This window comes from Takifugu flavidus, chromosome 18 (genome assembly GCF_003711565.1).
Source record: "Takifugu flavidus isolate HTHZ2018 chromosome 18, ASM371156v2, whole genome shotgun sequence".
Classification (NCBI taxonomy): Eukaryota; Metazoa; Chordata; class Actinopteri; order Tetraodontiformes; family Tetraodontidae; genus Takifugu; species Takifugu flavidus.
Window position 1 is genome coordinate 8,669,451 of NC_079537.1, and position 19,384 is coordinate 8,688,834.

At 46.8% G+C, this 19,384-nt stretch overlaps 2 protein-coding genes across 2 annotated transcripts; both read right to left on the bottom strand.

The window, feature by feature from the left end:
* Positions 1-1,555: 1,555 nt before the first annotated feature.
* LOC130515221 (transmembrane protein 235) lies at positions 1,556-6,849 on the bottom strand. Its single transcript, XM_057015367.1, has 4 exons — positions 6,406-6,849; positions 5,618-5,695; positions 5,414-5,551; positions 1,556-3,087 (listed from the first exon to the last, which is right to left on the bottom strand). The coding sequence occupies exons 1-4, from the start codon at positions 6,572-6,574 to the stop codon at positions 2,849-2,851; spliced, it is 624 nt and encodes a 207-aa protein (XP_056871347.1). The 5' UTR covers positions 6,575-6,849; the 3' UTR covers positions 1,556-2,848.
* A 4,225-nt stretch (positions 6,850-11,074) lies between these two features.
* Positions 11,075-16,916, bottom strand: fscn2a (fascin actin-bundling protein 2a, retinal). The gene is made up of 5 exons (XM_057015371.1): positions 15,871-16,916; positions 13,759-13,915; positions 13,147-13,268; positions 12,898-13,065; positions 11,075-12,822 (listed from the first exon to the last, which is right to left on the bottom strand). The coding sequence occupies exons 1-5, from the start codon at positions 16,691-16,693 to the stop codon at positions 12,617-12,619; spliced, it is 1,476 nt and encodes a 491-aa protein (XP_056871351.1). The 5' UTR covers positions 16,694-16,916; the 3' UTR covers positions 11,075-12,616.
* Positions 16,917-19,384: the final 2,468 nt, after the last annotated feature.

A 19,384-nucleotide genomic window follows, 5' to 3' on the forward strand; every position in this document is an offset into this window, starting at 1 on the left:
ATTTATAATGCTGAGCACGGTGCATGCTGGTCTTTGTTGCAGGAGAATGGACACATTTTTTTCCTTCCTATATTAAAGAAGTGAGTAGATTCGGATGTTCACCTCCTCTGATGGTGGCAAATGTCTTCAAGGGAAATAGCTCTGCATTTTTCTTGCGTCGAACGTGAGTGACAGCATCTCAGAGGGATTAATATCAGTCATTTGGGTTGCCATGGACACGTCAAATCAATGTTGATTTGCTCACTTTCAAAGAAACAACATTTGAAGGACGGAAAGGGAGTAATTCTGGGGGTGGGGGGCGGGGGAGGAGGTGTTTTTTTTTTAATAACCGTGAGCGGAGAGATTCTTCGGGGGTGAAGATTACTGCAGTTTGTCAGAGCCGAGGACATAAACCAAAGAGTAATGGTGTAGCACCGACTTCTGCCACGCCGGATTGACTTATTAGGCTCCATACAAGTTTAATGTGGTTCGGGATGGTACAGTAGACAGAGGAAGGTTCCAACATGGCAGTTTTTCCTGCCCTCCCAAACATCAGAGGCAGGGTTATTGGGCAGAGTTCTGCTGATTGGACACAAAGTCTCCCGCTTTGGATTTTGATTCACTGGACACATTAAGGCCTTGATATCTCTGCTCTGAGCACGTGTCACCATTAAGCAACACATTTAGTGCAGAGCCACAGTTATTTTTTTTCAACTTTCACCCTCTAAATCTGCCTTATGATGTCATTAAGTGCAGCAGTTATGAAAACACCCCATCAATCCTTTTGTCAGCAGTTTGCCTTTGAAACCCAAATAGTTTTAGCTTGGAAAGGCCCCCCTGTGTCTGGAAAATGCACTCAGAATGGCCCAATCAGCCACGATTCTGCAGCTCGGAGCCTAAGAGACAATTCCCTGCACAGCTGAGAGATATGGCGACCTCTAGTGGAGAGAATAACTAACATAACTCCTTCCAGAGCGTTGGAGAAACAAGGATCTTAAAAGTGTTCTTTAAACTAGAATTTTAAAAAAATCAATGCCTTATTAGGAAACCAACACTAATTGGCACGTTTGAATCTACTTATTGAGTTTCTGATGATATATTTTTAAAACCCTACAAATGGGATCTTGTTGACGCCTCATGAAAAAGCCTGAGTGGCCAAGACTGTCAGCGCTAGATGAACACCCTGCCTGGGGCTGCCTCTCAACTTCACCTTTGGCTCATTTGCATAATTATATAACATGTAAGTGAAGTGGTTACGATGCCTCTTTTAGCATCCATACCGTAGCTCCGCTAATTTTCTGAATAACCACATTTACCGACAGCACCAATTTGCAAGCGAATCAGAACAGAGCCTGAACAAAAGATCCGGGCTCTGTGCACGCGAGGAGGGGGAACCGTTTTCTGTTGGGCTTCATTTGTATTCAGTCAAACTCCGAAACGCATGCTGCTGATGAAAAGATGTTTTTTGTGGCTCCTTTTTGTACCCCCCCCCCCCCAACAGCGAGACCGAGGGTTTAATCATGACTGTATTACAAATGTGAACCCGTTGTGAAATGACGAAATGACTTTTACAACATTTCAAAGTGCTCTTTTTTACTTTCACTGAGACATCAATTACAGAAATGGACGGCGCAGACAGAATGTCACGACACACAACTTCAAGCAACACACGTATTTGTGCCCCGCCGCTGCAAAGCCAATTAAATGCAATTATTATGGAGCACGTGCTCGACAAGAGACTTGTACCATAATGTGACGGCGAGCTAAAGCCTCAGCAGCTGCAGGATCAGCAACGTTTTCGCTTGAATGGAACCTCCGGAGAGCCCCCCCCAGCCTCAACTACGGCACATAAATATACTGTTTAACATTCAAGAAGAGCCCTTCTGTTAGGTTCAAACGACCGGAAACATGAGAAAAACAAATGAGGCAAAGGCAACAGTTTTGAATTTTACTTGCAAGGACTTGCAAGACTGTAAATCATAATGGCGAGATTATACGTAGGTCTTCACTGATTTGATTAGCTTAGCTCGCACACAGCACATTCTTCCATATCAGACAGATTAAAAGAGCACCTCCTGGGTCATTGTCAGGCCCTAACCCTAACCCACCTCCTGGGTCAGGCCCTGCAGCTCCATCTCCAGTCAATGCCACTTCCCCACAGCAGCTGCATTTCTGTCGCCCTTGACCAGAGAAGTTCGAGTTCATCAAGCATCATGAACATTAAGCATTAACAAATAATAAGAAACATTAAGTAATGAGAGACAATATAACAAGAATAAAGAATATAACAAGGTAAAAGCAAATAAGAGATAACTGTAATATAATGGATCTAACACCTTCTGACAGCAGAGCCGAGCGAGCAGGTTAGCAAATTCAGCTGGTTTCATACTGCGAGATGGTCAAGTTATACTTGAGGGAAAAAAACACAAAAGCTGCTTTCTATTCATTACAACTGCATCCAAACAGAAGCCTAATTGTGGTGCTAATGTCTGTCCAGAAAAGGGGTATATCCCAGCATGCTTTGCTGTTTTCTGCAGGTTGCTCATCTCAAACAGGTGCAACTCTGCATTCAACAGTTGGCACTTTAAGGTAAAATATTTGGACCACCCACTTCAGTGGCAGACCACACCCACTGGCCACGCCCCTCCTCCATCTTCTGGCGCAAGAGTCACATTCAAAGCGGGCCGAGCCAAACAGAATTATCGTTGATGCCATGCAACAAAATGTCTGAATCAGTCCTGTATCGGTTTTCTTTGGACGGTTCACGTGTCTTTGTGTTTGCACGGACATGTTCACAACATCACCACAAAGAACGATGGAGAAAACAACACTGCACGGTGTCACATCTACGGTTCTGACACACACGAGCCTACAGCATGGCCATCCCAGAATCATAGCAATGCTTCATCTGCGTGATTCTGGCGGCTAACATTAGCAGCAGGCTGCTGGCCACCTCCAGGCTGTAGGACAGCCAGGCTATGGCGAAGGACCAGCCGAACGACACATCCACAGTGGTGAGATTCTCCAGGGACACGACCTGCTTGAAGTCCTCCATGGCCTGGTTGCAGTACTGGATGTAGACCAGGAGTCCAGTCAGGGTGAAGAGACCTGAGGGTCCAAAAGCATCAGTTTACATGAAAAACTGGTCAATTACCACTAAAGTGGGCTGGAAAAAAATGAATAACATTTAAACATCAGCCACCACAATTCATGTTGACCTTTACTGCAAATTACAGCTGTGTTGTCTGCATATAAAAAGAGTCCTTTATGGTTGAATGTGCAGTAACTCCAACGATAAATCTCAGAAATGACAGAGATGTGCTTTTTTTCAGAGTTTAATAACCTTAGAGTAGTGGCGGCTTTGCGTTCAATAATTTAGCAGGAAGACATTTAAATAAAGCCAATATGCTGGTAATGACACGGTTATCTCAAACCCGAAAATAAGCTCAGCTTCAGTACAGAGGTTTGATGTCCTCTTTGGGCTACTGTAGAAACATTAGCGGAGGGGGACCCGGATCTAATATCCAATATCCATAAATATCCAACTGCTAAGTGAGTAAAAACATAGTATATTATGATGATCATGGCAATAAAAGGACGTTTATGAAAACAGATGTAAACACACGCACACACACACACACACACACACACACACACCACACACACACACACACACACACACACACACACACACACACACACTCCCTTATCGTGCATTTGAGTGACGATCCCTGACTTTTAAATGTGCACCACATTGTTACTGTCAGCTTTCTAACTGACAGCCTTTAAAACGGAAATAGCCTTTTTCCTTGGTTAATTTTCTCCAATGGCCAGTAGAAGCCCAGACTGGAAGAGAGCTTTCAGATATCAGTTCATTGTTTGCTGTTCTCCTCTGGCTTCACACCTGAGCTGGAGCTTCTTTTTTTCCTGGAATTTCATTTCCGTTATTGTGACAAAATCTTCTTTCCACTCATGCTCCTCTCATAAGGTTTGAAGTGTCGCTGTAAAATCATGTGAGCCAAATACCCCCTCGATGACATGAATTGGTGCTAATGATGAAATAATTAGCATGGAATACTTGTGAAAGTGATAATTGGGCTCCCAGATTCATTAGACCTGCAGAACGGATTTATATTTAGAGCTATCATGGCAGAAAACATCTCTCCAGCCGGCAATTACAATCAACCTTTTTAGCGCTTTTGCACAAAATATGAGGCCGATCTGGAGTCTGTGTGAGGGTGAAGTTTGAGTCACCTGTGCTGTTCGTCACTAGACTCAGATCAACCACGCAAACAACAGGAGTTCCTTGCAAGGGCATCTTCTCCCATCTTATCAAACTTCTCTTATTTTGACAAACAGGATACATCTGGGTGCTGAGTCCGGTTGTAAGCAGCTTCAGCACTTTTGCGACACATCCACACCTGCCTCTTTCCTGTCAGCATCCCTCAAACACTTAAAATCTACACATCACAGCATCTAAACGATAATAGTAATAACAACAATTCTTCTCACATCTGAAAGGAGGAATTTTACCTTTTAAATGGCAAAATGAGAAACTGCTGTTAATTCAGGGGGGAAACCAGAGACAAGTACTGCAGCAATTGCATGCCATGTCACTTTGATCAGCAATCAGTCCACACGCCCCGATCAATACGCCAGGTTTGCTATGGGTGTGTAAAAATCAAGATTGACCTCATTGGAAACGTGTTGGAGCAGCTCTGACAAACACTTACAGTGGAGAAATGTGCATTCTTTCACAACATTCCAGCTCTTTTGCTTCTACGAAACTCCTGGAAACCTGCATAAACTGACTGAAATATTCAGGCTGCAGCTCCTAGCAACCACAGCATTACCTGCTGAGGTTCTGTGTGCTCAGGATGGAGTAATATGGGAATCTTGGGAAAACGCAGGGAAGAGGAAAATGTTGACTCTTTCCTCTACCTTGAGTGTGCAACCCAAAAAAGCTGGATTTGACTAGTTAGTCAGCATGACGCAGGTGCAACACACCACACAGACTGAGCTGCCTTGTTCCCAGGGAGAAGCAGGTGCTCTGGCGTTTATCTATCCTAATGGTCAGGGAGGTGGCAGAATTGCCTCTTGAAAGCGGGAGTGTGTGAATGCACCATTTATGGCACAAAGAAACGCTTCGTCTTTATTCTTTAAAATAAGAATTCGCTCGCTCCCTCCTTCAACCATCAATGGGACAATCAAGGCGTGCATGTTGTGTGCACCCACCTGATGCTGTGAAAATAACCGCTTGACTCTAAACTGGGTATTTTTGCTTATTTTCAGGCACAACAACACCTGATGTTGACACCAGCCATGATGTGAGGACATCTCGGCCTACTTGCTGTTGCTGCCTTCCCACGGTGATCACACAACCCAGCAAAAGCTCCCCAGAAACAACACCAACAGGACACCCTTCTGGACTTACTGCAGAAGAGGATGTAGGAGGCAGATCCCACCAGCATTCTGGGGATGCGGACCAGCGAACTGACGAAGCCGAAGATCCAGCCGAACACCAGCAGGACCAGGCTGAGCGGCAGCATGATGACCACCACCTTGTGCAAACCTGGAAACAGACGGTGAGCTTCAGAGTTTGAGCTTCAACCGGTTCAGACAGACCTTCGGCGCTCACCGAGAAGGTGCCGCTCTGGCTCCGACAGGCTGGACATGTTCGCCTTGAAGGAAGGGATGACCGAGCTCCGGTTGGCCCCTGAAAATGTCGAATAGGAAAAGGTCGAGCGTGACAGGACAAGGCAGAGGAAGAGCCCAACACATGTGACATTTGCCTCCAAATATGTTGCGCCGAGCGGACAGGCATGAACTTTGGCTGTCGGCAGCAACAAATTGGACGTGCGTGCTGGCTGGGATCCTCAATCTGTGCAGCCATGAAACAGATTACTGCAGCTACGTGCGGGAGAGAACCTCGTCTCCTGCTCGGTCACCTGCGATGCTGCGGTCTGCGCTCGGTTACAAATTCCAATAGTAGTTCTTATGGGCGTGAAGCATTACGACCAAATCAAAGGATCTCTTTATTGCCCATTTCGTCTGCGAACACACGACAATGTGCACCTGGAGTTTTTCCGAGGAGTTTTTGAGTTCCATCAAGGGACGAATTAAAGGTAAATTGCCGACCCGCATGAAAGGCGTGCACATGCACACCCCCGGTGTTGGGAGTGTTTTTCTCCTGCGATATTTTCTGCTACATGAGAGCCTGATTGCTCAAACTAGTACACGATTGATCCCATGTTTACCTTCAGAATGATTCTAAATCAATGACAATGATAATAATAATAAAAATCCAATCCTTTTTACGCGCAATTGTGCTACAGATTATTACCCGGCGCAAAAGTTACGGAACATATGACTTGATATCTCAGTAGTACAAACTTAACGAGCACTTCAGTTATATCAGTGCCTTACCTTCAATGATCCTCCACAGTCCGGAGTGTGAACTCAAGTCGTCCGGACCCGTGTGGTTGTTCACGTTGATGATGTACCAGAAATCGGAGCCGATAGCCACGGCCAGGAGGCTGAAACTGAGCAAACCAGTGAACCCAGCAGACAGGATCGCCACTCCATACCTCATCATGAAACATGTGCCAGCTGACACCTTCTGGGATTCGGCCAAATTCCTTAATCCGTGATTTGCGTCGAATCTCCACAATGCGCGATGCGTAAAATCTCTCCAGCCGCATTCATCACTGTCAAATCCTTTGTTTGTCAGGCTGCAAAAATCTGAATTTTGCCACAGTGACGGAGTAAAAGCGCCCAGACTTCAGCTGCTCTGGGTGATTTAAAGAAAAAAGGAAGAGCGGAGGAGAGTGTTTCTCGCACCAGTTTCTGACGCGCAGTGGCGCTCCTGGAGCTGGAGTTGGAGTTAAGAAAGCAAACTAGGACGCCACGCTTCCGCTGCCGAATTTCAAAATAAATTTTCGAGCACACGCCGGGACTCGTCTATAGCGTCTGTGTTGCCAAACTTACATCCGGTCTGGGTTGGCGGGTGTAACACCGGCTTGACAACATCAACGCACCCGAAGCTTTTCCACTTCCAGTGGCTGATGTGACTGATCCAGCTATAGGTGTGAACCTTACTCCACCATTATGTGACTCATATAACCACCTTTTAGATCCGAGGTATATCTCTGTGTGTGTGTGCATATGTGTGTTTGTGTGTGTGAGAGAGAGCGAGAGAGAGAGAGAGAGGGGGATAAAGAGAGAGAGTAAATGGAATGGAACAAGTGAAAAGATTTGATCAATATAGTTGCAAGCTTGTTGTTGTTCATATTTAGGTCACTTGCTTTAATCTCAGTCTTCCTGGGTGCACAGATCTCTCCATTCTGAGAACGCCAAATTAAAAAACTGGCACATTTGTGTCACAAATCGCAGCTGAGGAAGTGGAGGTGGGTCATTATTGGCCGTTACACCTGCCATGGTAAAGGACATTATGTTTCCTTCAGGGCAAGGTGAGTAGGAGTGATTCAGAAAGAAACGTGGATGGAAAAACACACCATTTACACCTGTAACACTTGAGCGAACAGCTAAATCCTCTTCAGAGAGACCTGATGTCCACCTGCCTATCTGAGGAAATGAATCAGCACTGATGGAGGAAGAAACCATCCAAACCAGTTTGCTTCCACTCTGAGGGGCTCACACAGCTTTGAGCGAAGCTTCTGCTTTGAAGTGAGCTCCCAAATGTGGCGCAATCTGTCACTGCTGATAACAAAAACGCACGTCGCAATGACAAATGGTCGGGGGACAATTGCAGACTAATCTGTATTCATCAGATTAGAACTGTGTTGGAAGTGTGGGAGACAAACCCATTTAGGAGCAGATCTCCTGAAGAGATCACCCTGAACGGTCCGTCTGTTGAGGCCTCAGCTGCCTCAGACCCTGTTGTCATGTCAACATGGTGCAGGAGGAAGAGCAGCAAACCTGGACGGCGGATGGCGTAGGAGAAAGATCAAAGCTTGACGAGTTTCAACTGGAATCTGTGACAGTTTTATAATCTGGACCCACATCTGGATTGAACCACCAGATGTTGCCGTAGCCACACTCACGCAGCCGACGGCGAAGTTTTCTTTCGCCAAAATGGCGAGCCAGCGGGAGCCTGGGAGAGCCGCCGTTATTCCTCGTCTGGTGAGGAACCTTGAAAAGGAGAAATGGGAGGATTGCAGCACATGTAGTGAGTCAGCGAAGAGCAGGCTGGAGCATAAGTTAGTGCTCGCATTTTTATTCAGTCTTCAGCAAGTCTTCATAAAAAGAAAGAAAACTGAAATCCGTTTTAATCATTTGCACGACTTTAATGTTTCAGATGTTCCCCTAAAAACGATAAAGCTTTAATTTAGAGTCGCTCAGGGATCGTCTGAGGTCCAGTGTGAAAGATTTAGCGCTGCCTAGTGGTGCGAAATCAGCCATCTAGAGCGAATTTAGATTGGCTGACGAGCATCAAAATCTAGTTATTTAATGCTGCTCAACCATAAAGAACCTTGACATCCATGAGGTCCTTCCAGGAGAAAAAAAATCATCAGCTTTGTAGAGCTCTAAATGAGTCGCTCACCTCTGGCAGGACCCGCGTCCAGGGGACCCCAGAGGTCGCTCCATCACTTTTGCACATTGGTTCTCCCTGGAAGACCGCCCAGAGCCTGTCAGGTGTGTGTGTGTGGGGGGGGGGGGAGTGAAAAGCAATTTTCGCTTCCTGACACAAATTCCTACCTGAACCGAGGCTGTGATGGGCCAGACCAGCACTGCGGGCTGCAGCAGCAGGGGGCTAAAGGCTGCGCAGCTGAGCTGGAAACAACAAATAGAAGATGTAGATAAAGAAGCAGAATGGGTCTCTCTGTGTTTCGTACATGTAATATTTTGGATTAATGGGGCATTAAATGGGGCCTTTCTGTTAAAACACTTAAGCCATCAGCCGGCATCCAATTTCCTCTTAACTCAAACAGAATTTCCGCTGCTGATCGTGGCTTGAATTAGAGGAGAACGCCTCCCCGACACAGACGAGGATGTTTGACTAACAGAATCTACAGACTCCATTATTGGACCTCCTGACGCACAAAGTTGCTTTGATGGGGTGGAGTTGGCTTTCATCTGAGGTTGGATTAAACAGCAAAGGTCACGACATGCGTGTGTGCATGAGCCCTGGCTCACGCACGTACACACGCACGCACGTCGCATTTACCAAACGGCAGAATTACGGCTTGTCAGGTTTATCGTGACTTTATTATTATGTGTGATTATTGTGTTTTTCTCCCACAGATGATGTTTAACGAAATATTTTCTCTTTTCAGCAGAAGAAATGAAAATGCTGGACTGACGCTGCTCAATGCGAGTGAGTCATGATAAAATGATAATGATCCAGAAGAATCCACCCAGCTGTTTCCTCCCTCCCAGCAGCGATTGTCTCTCTCCGATTTCCGCCCGTCATTTGTGGTCGTTCCGAGGATCCTGAAGCGCTCCCAGAATGAACCCACATATCCCCTGTAGCAGCTCAACAATGCTCCACTGGCTTTAATGGTTTCTTTTCCTGCTAAATTGCTTCGCTCCCTCGTGGATCAGAAGTGGATTTTGGCCTGATTCAAGGCCACGCGGTGAGTAATGGTTCCACCGATGGCTGTCGGTTCCATTCCCACCAAGTCAGGTTGTCACATATAACTGATGTGTTATTTGCATAAAACAACCTGAATCCTTTAAAGTTCTCAGTAAAACCAAGACATAACAAAGGTCCAGTGTGTAGAAGACTCCAAAGCAGAAATCAAATCTAGCACCAGAAGGCTGGTGAGAATAAGGGTGGAGGTGGAGGTGGTGTCAGGGCAAAAGACCTGCTTGTGTCCATATGTGACAGCATGGATCAATGCACCATAGGTGTTGCAGGAATTGGGTCAACGCACACACACATCTGACCATCTGAGGTTCATATTTCCAGACCTCTGACGTCCTCGTCTGTGCTCAAACCCCAGCAGTTTCATTAGCTTTAACGTGTCTCTAGATGTCAGGCTCTCGTGCTCGGGCTACGTGGGCGGGGGTGGTTTTTTTAATCACCCATCAAGAGTTTTAAGTGTCTGAGGTCAAATATGTATTTTAATGAACGTTTCCTGACGATGAAATGTGACGGGGAAGGATTGCAGCCACGACCTACCCTGGCAACTCAGCTGTTCGTTTGCAGCCAATTTAGGGTTTGGACTTTATTTCACCTCCTCCCCCCCTTACACCCACACACCACTAAGCCCGATCCGAATGGGACCGTTGTCAAATTCTGTCCAAACAAAACGCTGAAGTATTATTTTAAAGCACTACTCCAGCCCCAAACCAGCAGTCGCATTAATTGCACGCAGCAACAACAAGGCGCTAACCTTTGACCTCATATTGTGGCTGCATAACTTCTGATTTGTGGTTCAGGCCCAAACCGAGAGAACAAAACAAACACTTGTCAGAAAAAGGCTTAGTGTGTGGGGAGGAAGCTATTCAATTTAATTTATTGTTTGCAATTTTTCTTTCTCCCACATCGGCGCTCTCAGTGGACAATTAAAACGTTTATCAAAGGAAGAGTTTGTTTGTTTTGACTCCACTTTTGTGTAATTATCTCGGTGAGAGACCAAACAATTGATCTAAAATTAAATGAGAGAATTCAGAATTAATCCATTTTGCTGTATCAACAGCTGATGCCAGTTTGTGTTGCTGGTTTTATTCTCACATCAGACTGAAAGTTTGACAGAAGGGTGACAGTGCTGCCGGTGAAGCCCCACACTGCCCTCTAGTGGAGAAGACGAGACTCACCCGTAGCTTTCTCTTTGCTCCAGTCATCTGCCTGTTTTGTGGACAGCGCGACTCGCGATAATATTGGTTTGGTGACGCTGGATTGAATTGGAAGGAGATTCTATTGTCTCTCAGGTTGGAGACTTTCTGGAACAGATGGCGTTACGTGTTGCAAAATGAAGCGCCAACCGCCAGTGTGCGCGGAACATATGGCTAAACTGTTGCATTCGTCATGCACATGCCACCTTCTCAAACACACCAGAGGGTGCACATAGAAGATAAACCCTGATAAACTAACTAGATGTCAGGAGAATAGAGCTCAGGCCATGCAATATTTGTCTTAAAGTCGAGCTTTTAATTGTGTTTAACAGGTCAAAAAGTCAGAGAACAGAGACAGGAAACATCTATATACATTAAATACAGGGTATGACAGGGTAAACCTACATCAGTCATACAGCTTGTTATAATCTACTGATTGGATGTGTCACAAAATAATCGGTTATAAAACGCACTAACTGCGGACTCCTGCAACCATCCTGCATTAAAACTGACAAAAGACTACAGGATCAAAATGAAAACTCGTTTAGCTTTGTTCTCTGTCTGGGGCGACAGGATCTGGACGGATTTGTGTCCATGGACGTTCCAGGACCGGCAAATCTTTAATAAAAAGTTAAGGAGTTCATTGGAAGGGCTTTTCTACGCTTCTCTACAGGCTTTTGGATATTTGGTATCTGATGGCATCAGATGATTGACAGTAAAGAGCGTGTCATGACATTTTGTTGACGTAGCTGCACGCAGAGGACGATTGGATATTGCTGTTATTATATAAGAGTGGAGTTTGGTTTAAGGCCCCGAGGCAGAAGCACAGACGAGCACCTTCTGTGTTCAGACCTGCTACATTAAAAACAATGGAGGGTCCATCAAACTCTCAAATAATTCTGTATCATGTCCCTGATGTTGCACATCACGTAATTATACTGGATTAATCAGATCCTCTTTAGAGGATTCGTCAGTAGCGCCAGTGGAGCGCAAGATGGTGTGACTCCAGAATCCAGGTGAAGGAGGCTGTTCCCACCAGCCGTTCCTGCCTTTTAAGACAATGGTGCGCTAGCTCGGTTCCCCACCATTCATGTAGAATGTCACTTAAAAGTTGTAAACAATCACAATAAGGTTGTTGTCAGGGGCAAAATGGTTCAAGGTCATTCAGGTCAAGCCAGATATTTTAAATTTTGCCAATTTTGTGTCTGATGCATCCTGGATGCTAAATATTGCGTAAGATTCCAGAAAATATTCAAATATAGCAAACACAATGAATAATAATTTTCCTGCCGTTTATGACATTGTATGGTTTTTTATGAATAAGCCAAAAAGCTCTGTGTCAAAGGCAATACATCTTCTTTGTGAATGGCTTCGCTGAAGGTCCAGTGTGTCTGATTTGGCGCCATCTGGCGGTAAAAATGTGTTGTCGTAGCTGCAGGGTAACAAAACAGATGTTTCTGATCGAGACTTGCACACACTGGACCAGTGAGCGACTGATGGCGCGACTGACTCAAGCTACACTGAACAAAGTTAGACCGAAGGAATCGGGACAGTCCGATGTGATATGGTAGTATGGTAGTATTCTATTATGGTAGAATTACATGCAGAATGCGTTGTTTTTGGGTTGGCATTGTCATTTTGAAAACACAAAACATTTCACATTTATGAAAAACAATGCTCACACACATTTTCTTAAAATGTCTTCCAATTAGAAAAAAGAACAACAGCAACACCTAAAAAAAGTAACTAAAAAAACAAACAGGTGGGAAGATGTTACCACGTGAGTCCACTTTGTCAGAGGTGACAGCGAGACGGTCCCGACTGGTCAATAGGCCGGTCAATACTCCCACAGAGAAGACGCGTCGATCGTTGTGCCGTCGGCCATCAGCGTCCCGCCCTGGTCTCCCCGCAGGTACTTGCCGTTGGCGCCCTTGATGGCGACTCGTCCGTGTTCCACAAACTCAAGGAAAAAGTCCTCTGGCTTTTCTCCGTCCGAACACACCAGGCCGCTACCAGAGACGTACCAGAACCTCCCACTTGCACCTGCAGCGGGATGCATTTGTTGACAGTTAGCACCTTGAAAGTGAGATTGTACCGAACTGTGCGGACAAAACTGACTCTTTATGTTGTAGGCGCCGTCGCTGAAGATCAGCGAGAAGATGTCGTAGACCGAGCGATTGGCGTCCAGAGTGTTGGAGTTCTTGTGGTGGCAGACGAAGCCGTTCTCTCCGCTCAGGATCAGCATGGGCCGGTTAATGAGCTTCATCAGGAACAGTTCGTCATCACCTGCAGGAGAGCGCTAACGTTAGGCTGCTGCGCCGATGGACGCGGAGCGATACGTGTTATTCGTTCCCTCGGGGCACCTACCGACTGCGTCGCTGACGGCTGAAAGCTGACCGTTCTTTTTTGTACACAAGTACTTCCCGTTGCTGGCTTTGAGGGCCACCCTCTGACCCCGCCACTCGATCTCAAACTTTGTGTTGACCTCCCTGAGGAGAAAAACACGTTATTGATGTTTGTCTGATAATAGTGGAGAGAAATGCTGATCTTTCCTGTTGGTTCTAAGCTCCAAAAACTCTTTAGTGAAACTACCCGCAATAGCCTCAACTACCCTCCAATTTGGACTCTTTAGGATTGTCCAAATATTTCAATGAATATTTGTTGGCTCCACTGAACCCAGACAACTGGCTCATTTCCAGAGCAACCAGAGAAATCTCTGAAATGATCCAGTTGTCTGGGTTCGGGGAGTCCTGTATCTTCTCTCACATGCACGTATTTTCAAAGATTCTCAAATTTAAAGCCGGAACCTTCCTGCTCTCCGACCAATATTGGATCTGCCTGCACAAGCGACAGATGAAACGCTGCCGTGGAGAGATCAGACCATCCGTATGTCAGCAGTGATTTTAATTGGGTGCACTGCATCATGGGTAATCTGTGATTTTACCATTCACACACTCACACAGAGGGACACACACTCACACTTCTGTGGCAGTGGACTGGATCTCGCCGTGAGTCACCAGAGTCCAGTAGGAGCCGCCGTTGGTTCTGAACATGGACTTCTTGGTCTCCTTGTCGATCTCCATCTGAAACGTCTCCATGTCCGTTTCCACGTCCTGATTGGCTGAGATGCTGACGCCTGGCGGGGAGAGGAAGGAAAGACACATCTCCTTAGTCACCAGGCCACCATCGCGAGTCCAAAACATGTTCCTGTTCCTTCTGCCTAGAAACCGGTGTGGCTCCTGCGCTGGTGGTGCGTGACGTTAACCTGTGTCTGCTGGGGGAGCATCAGGTGGTTCAGAATACACAGACGCAGTTAAGTTAACTGTGTCTGCTGGCCTTCAAATTAGAAGCCACAGAAATATCCTCCAACCTTTCTCTTAAGCCTGTTACAACCCTAATCCTCCGCAGTCACCCCTCCACCCTTCCTTCGCCTGCTGTAATTCCCTGAGTGGTGAAATGCAAATCTGCGCTGCACGGCCCACTAAGCAGCTTTCAGTGCTTTGTTTGCTTAAAAAAAGGGAAATAAACATTTATGCCAGAGTGGGACGAGGCCTTTTTATCGGAGGGTTTTACCTGGGAACCCGTGGCAAAAGTCATGTCTGGTTCAGTGTGCTGGGAGAACTGGGAGAACTGGGAACAGATCTTTCTAATAAGGCCGGTTGGTGCTGGTATAAGGAGAGGGAGTGGCTTAATGTCCATTGATGGTTGCTGACACTCGTGGGTCACAGATTTGACCCAGAGTCATTTGTACTCCGCTTAATCTTCTATGGATGCACAGTGGAAATGACAAAGCCCATTACCACCGTTACCACCTTTACCACCTTTAGCACCTTTACCACCGTTGTCACCGTTACCACCTTTACCACCTTTACCACCGTTGCCACCGTTGCCACCTTTACCACCTTTACCACCGTTGTCACCGTTACCACCTTTACCACCGTTACCACCGTTGCCACCTTTACCACTGTTGCCACCTTTACCACTGTTGCCACCTTTACCACCGTTGCCACCTTTACCACTGTTACCACTGTTGCCACCTTTACCACCATTGCCACCTTTACCACTGTTACCACTGTTGCCACCTTTACCACCATTGCCACCTTTACCACTGTTACCACTGTTGCCACCTTACCACTGTTACCACCTTTACCACTGTTACCACTGTTGCCACCTTTACCACTGTTGCCACCTTTACCACTGTAACCACCATTGCCACCTTTACCACTGTTACCACCATTGCCACCTTTACCACTGTTACCACTGTTGCCACCTTTACCACTGTTGCCACCTTTACCACCATTGCCACCATTTCCACCATTACCACCTTTACCACCTTTGCGACCTTTACCACCGTTACCGCCTTTACCACCGTTGCCACCGTTGCCACCTTTACCACCGTTACCACCGTTACCACCGTTACCACCTTTATCACCGTTACCACCGTTGCCACCATTACCACCTTTACCACCTTTATCACCGTTACCACCATTGCCACCATTACCACCTTTACCACCTTTACCACCGTTACCGCCTTTACCACCGTTGCCACTGTTACCACCTTTACCACCGTTACCACCTTTACCACTGTTACCACCGTTGCCACCATTACCATCTTTACCACCGTTGCCACCTTTACCACCGTTACCACCGTTACCACCGTTACCACCTTTACCACCTTTACCACCGTTACCACTGTTACCACCGTTGCCACCATTACCATCTTTACAGATGTGCCCACCATGCAGCCTTGGGCAGATCTGAGGATCAAAGCTCCATCCCAGCAGAGCGTTCCTGGACTAGCCTCACCTCACCTCTCGGGCTGCAGCAGAGCTGTGCGTGTCGCATAGCGACAGTCAAAGTGGTGGAAATCACCGTCATTTTATAAAGAGTGAGGCGATAACACTCAGGTTGTAATGAGGCTTCCCCCGAGTGCGGCGGCTGCCTTTCAGACAGCAGTTTACCGCTTGTGTAACCGCCACTTTAACCGGGTCTTCTGCAAGATGAGCCAACCGCACTTTTTGCATCCTATTTGGGGAGTTTTTACAGCCATGAACATTATTACATTTTGCTCGTCAGTTCTGTGCTGTTTACCTTGCTTGACTGAAACAAATCTTTTGTTGACGGCTTGAAAGACCACTTGTGGGTGACTCTCCTCCAGGTCAAACAGCTCGTCTTTCCCGGGCTTGGAGCACCGGCCGGACCTCAGCGTCCCCGTTGGCCCTATCGGGGTCAGGTATTTGCCATCGCAGTCCTTGAAGGCCAGCTTGCCGGACTTCAGCTCCAGCGTGAAACTGGTGGTGTTGGTGTTCTCCTTCACCAGTTTGCCGTCATTGCTGAGGAATCGGCTGTCACAGGTCTTCAGGCTGTACTTGCCGTCCTGGTAAACCAGGGTGACCAGGGAGTCCACCCCCCAGGGGATGTTGCTGTCCACGGATATCTCTCCCTCCGAAGCAGACAGGTGGGCGTAGCGCTTCCGGGCCACGCTGAGCAGGCTGGCCTGCGGGTGTAGCGCCAGGTGGACGGCCCACAGCTCCTGCTCGCCGATCATCTGGGCAAAGCAGGACAGGTAGTCGGCAGAGCCGCCAAAGTAGCGCAGGTACGGCTCTGACTGCAGGGCCCAGCGCCCATCGGACTGGGGAACGATCAGGAAGCGACACTCGTGGTCGGGTTTCTCTGCCCCGCATGTGATCTTGCCGTCTTTATCAGAGGCCAGGTAGCGGCCCAGGTGGCTGCGCAGGAACACCACCTGGGCGTCCTGCTCGTCGTGCTCCAGGGTCCAGATCTGCTTCTTCTTCATGCTGATGCCCGAGGCGTTCACCTTGAAGCCGAACGCCTCGGCGGTGAGGTACCGGCTCTCGTAGTTAATGAGGCCGAACTGCAGCTTCAGGGCCCGGTTCACTCCGTTGGTGGGCATGCTGGGACGGGCCACAGGAAAAGGTCGCTGATCACGAGAGAGGAGGAGGAGAAGCAGGCATGAGCGTGGACAGCGGGAGTGAAAAGCTGGGTTTCTCCGCTCCGCTGCCTCTCTGAGAGCAGAAACGGACTACAGGGGCCTCCCTCGACACTGTGTTCTGTCACTTTCTCTCCCCCCTGAAGGCTCCGCGGCCACTTGTTCTCCCTCCCTTAATGAGTTGGGATTAAAATGAGCCGGACACAACACTTCAATCCAACAAGCCGCTGACGTCACACCCCGACGCACCAACCCTAAGACTCCCCTCCTCCCCCAGCCCTGCCCTTCCTGACACTCAGCCCTGACTCTCTCTCTCTCTCTTCCAAGTTTTTTTTTTTTTTACTCTTTTCCCATTTTCTCCCCTTTTCTTTCTCCTCAACTGGAGGTGACCCAAGCTCAAGTAAATCAGTTCCCAGGTTACTTCTGTCATATTTAGATCCACCTGAGGCCACGCCATCGAACCGGAGGATTATCCTACCCTGATCTGCTGGCCGGCCACAGCCTCTTTGGGAGGTGTCAAGGGTAAAGGTGCTTTGCTTCGACCCCCTGCTGATTCCACTCTCTTTTTGGCATCTTTGCAAACAGATCCTGTCCCCCATCTGGTCTCCCATGATTCCTTTTTTGTCAAATGCACCTTTCTTCTGCAGGGCTTGGTTTAAAGATCAACACTGGATCCACAAAGAGCCCCTTTCATGCTTCAATAAAACAGGGGTTTGTGTGCAGGCTGCTGATCTTACTAGCATAAATCCTGAAGTACAATAGTTTCTTTATATCAGCGTGCAGGGCAAGAGTCTACAGAGACATTTAAATTCGGGGGCCCCATTTGAATAAGGCACATTTGACTGGATGAGCAGCGCTTATTTGGTTTCACTCCATTTCCAGAACTGCTGATTCTTACTGGCACCGACTTCAGTCCAACTTTTATTAGATTTTAAATGGTAAACGTGCGACTTCCTGTCATCTGAGAGTTTTCAGGCACTGATCCACCGACACAGAAACATGACTGTCCTGCAGAGATGTTGGTGCAAAATTCAGATTCAGATTCAGATTCAGATTCAGGTCCTCTATTGTCCCACACGGGGAAATTTACAGTGCAACAACAGCAGAGCACGCAGAGAAAAATAAGATCAAATCGAATAGAATAGAATTTGGAATATACAAAGAGGATGTATATTTACAATAATCCAGGTAAATGGATACTTGGCTAAAGTGATCCAATTCCAGGTTTTACACCTGCAGAACATAGAAAGATGTGTAACAAGCGCAAACCAACAAAAAAGGACCCCAAAGGTCGTTTCTAAACACAGCTTATTTGGGCCCGGAGCAGTTTGTGGTTGACTGCCCCTGGTGGCCATTATTGTAGATACATGTTAGCTTACTAGCAGAGCAAAATGTGCAGTTGCTGCAATTGACCGAACATTCGGCAATCAAATTAGCGAAAGAAGTAACATGTAAAAAAAAGATTTTTAAAAAAAGGTTTCACAGGTTTGGTACGTTTCCTTTTTCACTTGAGGGTCATAGGTCAAAATATATTACGGACTGATAGAATGTAAGCCATTTGACTGCTTTATTGTTAACAAAAACCAAACAACCCAACATTTGAAAAGTTCCTTTTTCACGTGTGTTTTCACCGTCTGCTCACTTGGTGGCAGCAACATCCCGGTAATTAAAACATTAAACGGATGTATAATTACCGTCTACGTCAACACTGCGTGTTTTGGTGGATGTGGATCATGAACAGTCACAGATCGGTTCGTTCGGGACGTCTTAACCCGAAGAGGTCAGAGGTCAACATATCAGGATGGTTTTCCAGGACTCAGCAACAACTCGGGAGATTTGTGGCGCCTCATACTGCCCAATTCAGCTAAAAACAGACATTAGATGTCTTAAAACGCCATAAAACGTTTAAATCCCCCTCTTTATGGTAAAAAAGACAACGCTCATAGAGCGTATACAGCTGTGATACCACTTATGGCCGATAGATGGCAGCGTTTACAATAAATTGCTTCGACTTTTCTCTCACCGCATCCGACGTTTTGCTGGTCATCAATGTCAACGTTCTCAACGTCTCAGAAACAATCAGCTGAATTATTTTAAGCAGATTTAAACGCGCAGCACTGTCAGCGATGACGTAGTCAAACACCTGTGATGCAGCGTGGTGACAGGTAAACAGGGGCTGAAGGGTCCTTTTAAAGTGATGGACAGATGTTCCTTTGTTCCTGCTGTAGTTTTAAAGAACAGCCAGAACCAAAACACTTATTAAGCAAGATCCCTGAACTTTTGGACCGTTGTGACCAGGAGAAGGGATGTTTTGGAGACCCTTAAATCCTGGTTCGGCACCGTTGTGCAGCTTCGACCTTCCCGTCCAGTCTTCCATTCATCATCAACATGTATGTCAAATGTTCCTAACCAAAGCACAGACTCTGGGTCTGATTCTGGTTCTGGGTCTGGTTCCTGGGTGCTATAGTGTTTGGCCACAGAGTTTATCTTGGACAAAAGTTCCAGAGGTTCCTGTTGTGGTTTCCTGCAGTTTCCCTTTGCCTCCTTTTTCTCGGGATGAGAAGGTTTTTACTTTTGACAGCGATGTGTTGATTGATTTATTTCCTCGTATCTATTTATTTTCTCTTTTTGATGCGAAGGGATTGACAGAAACAC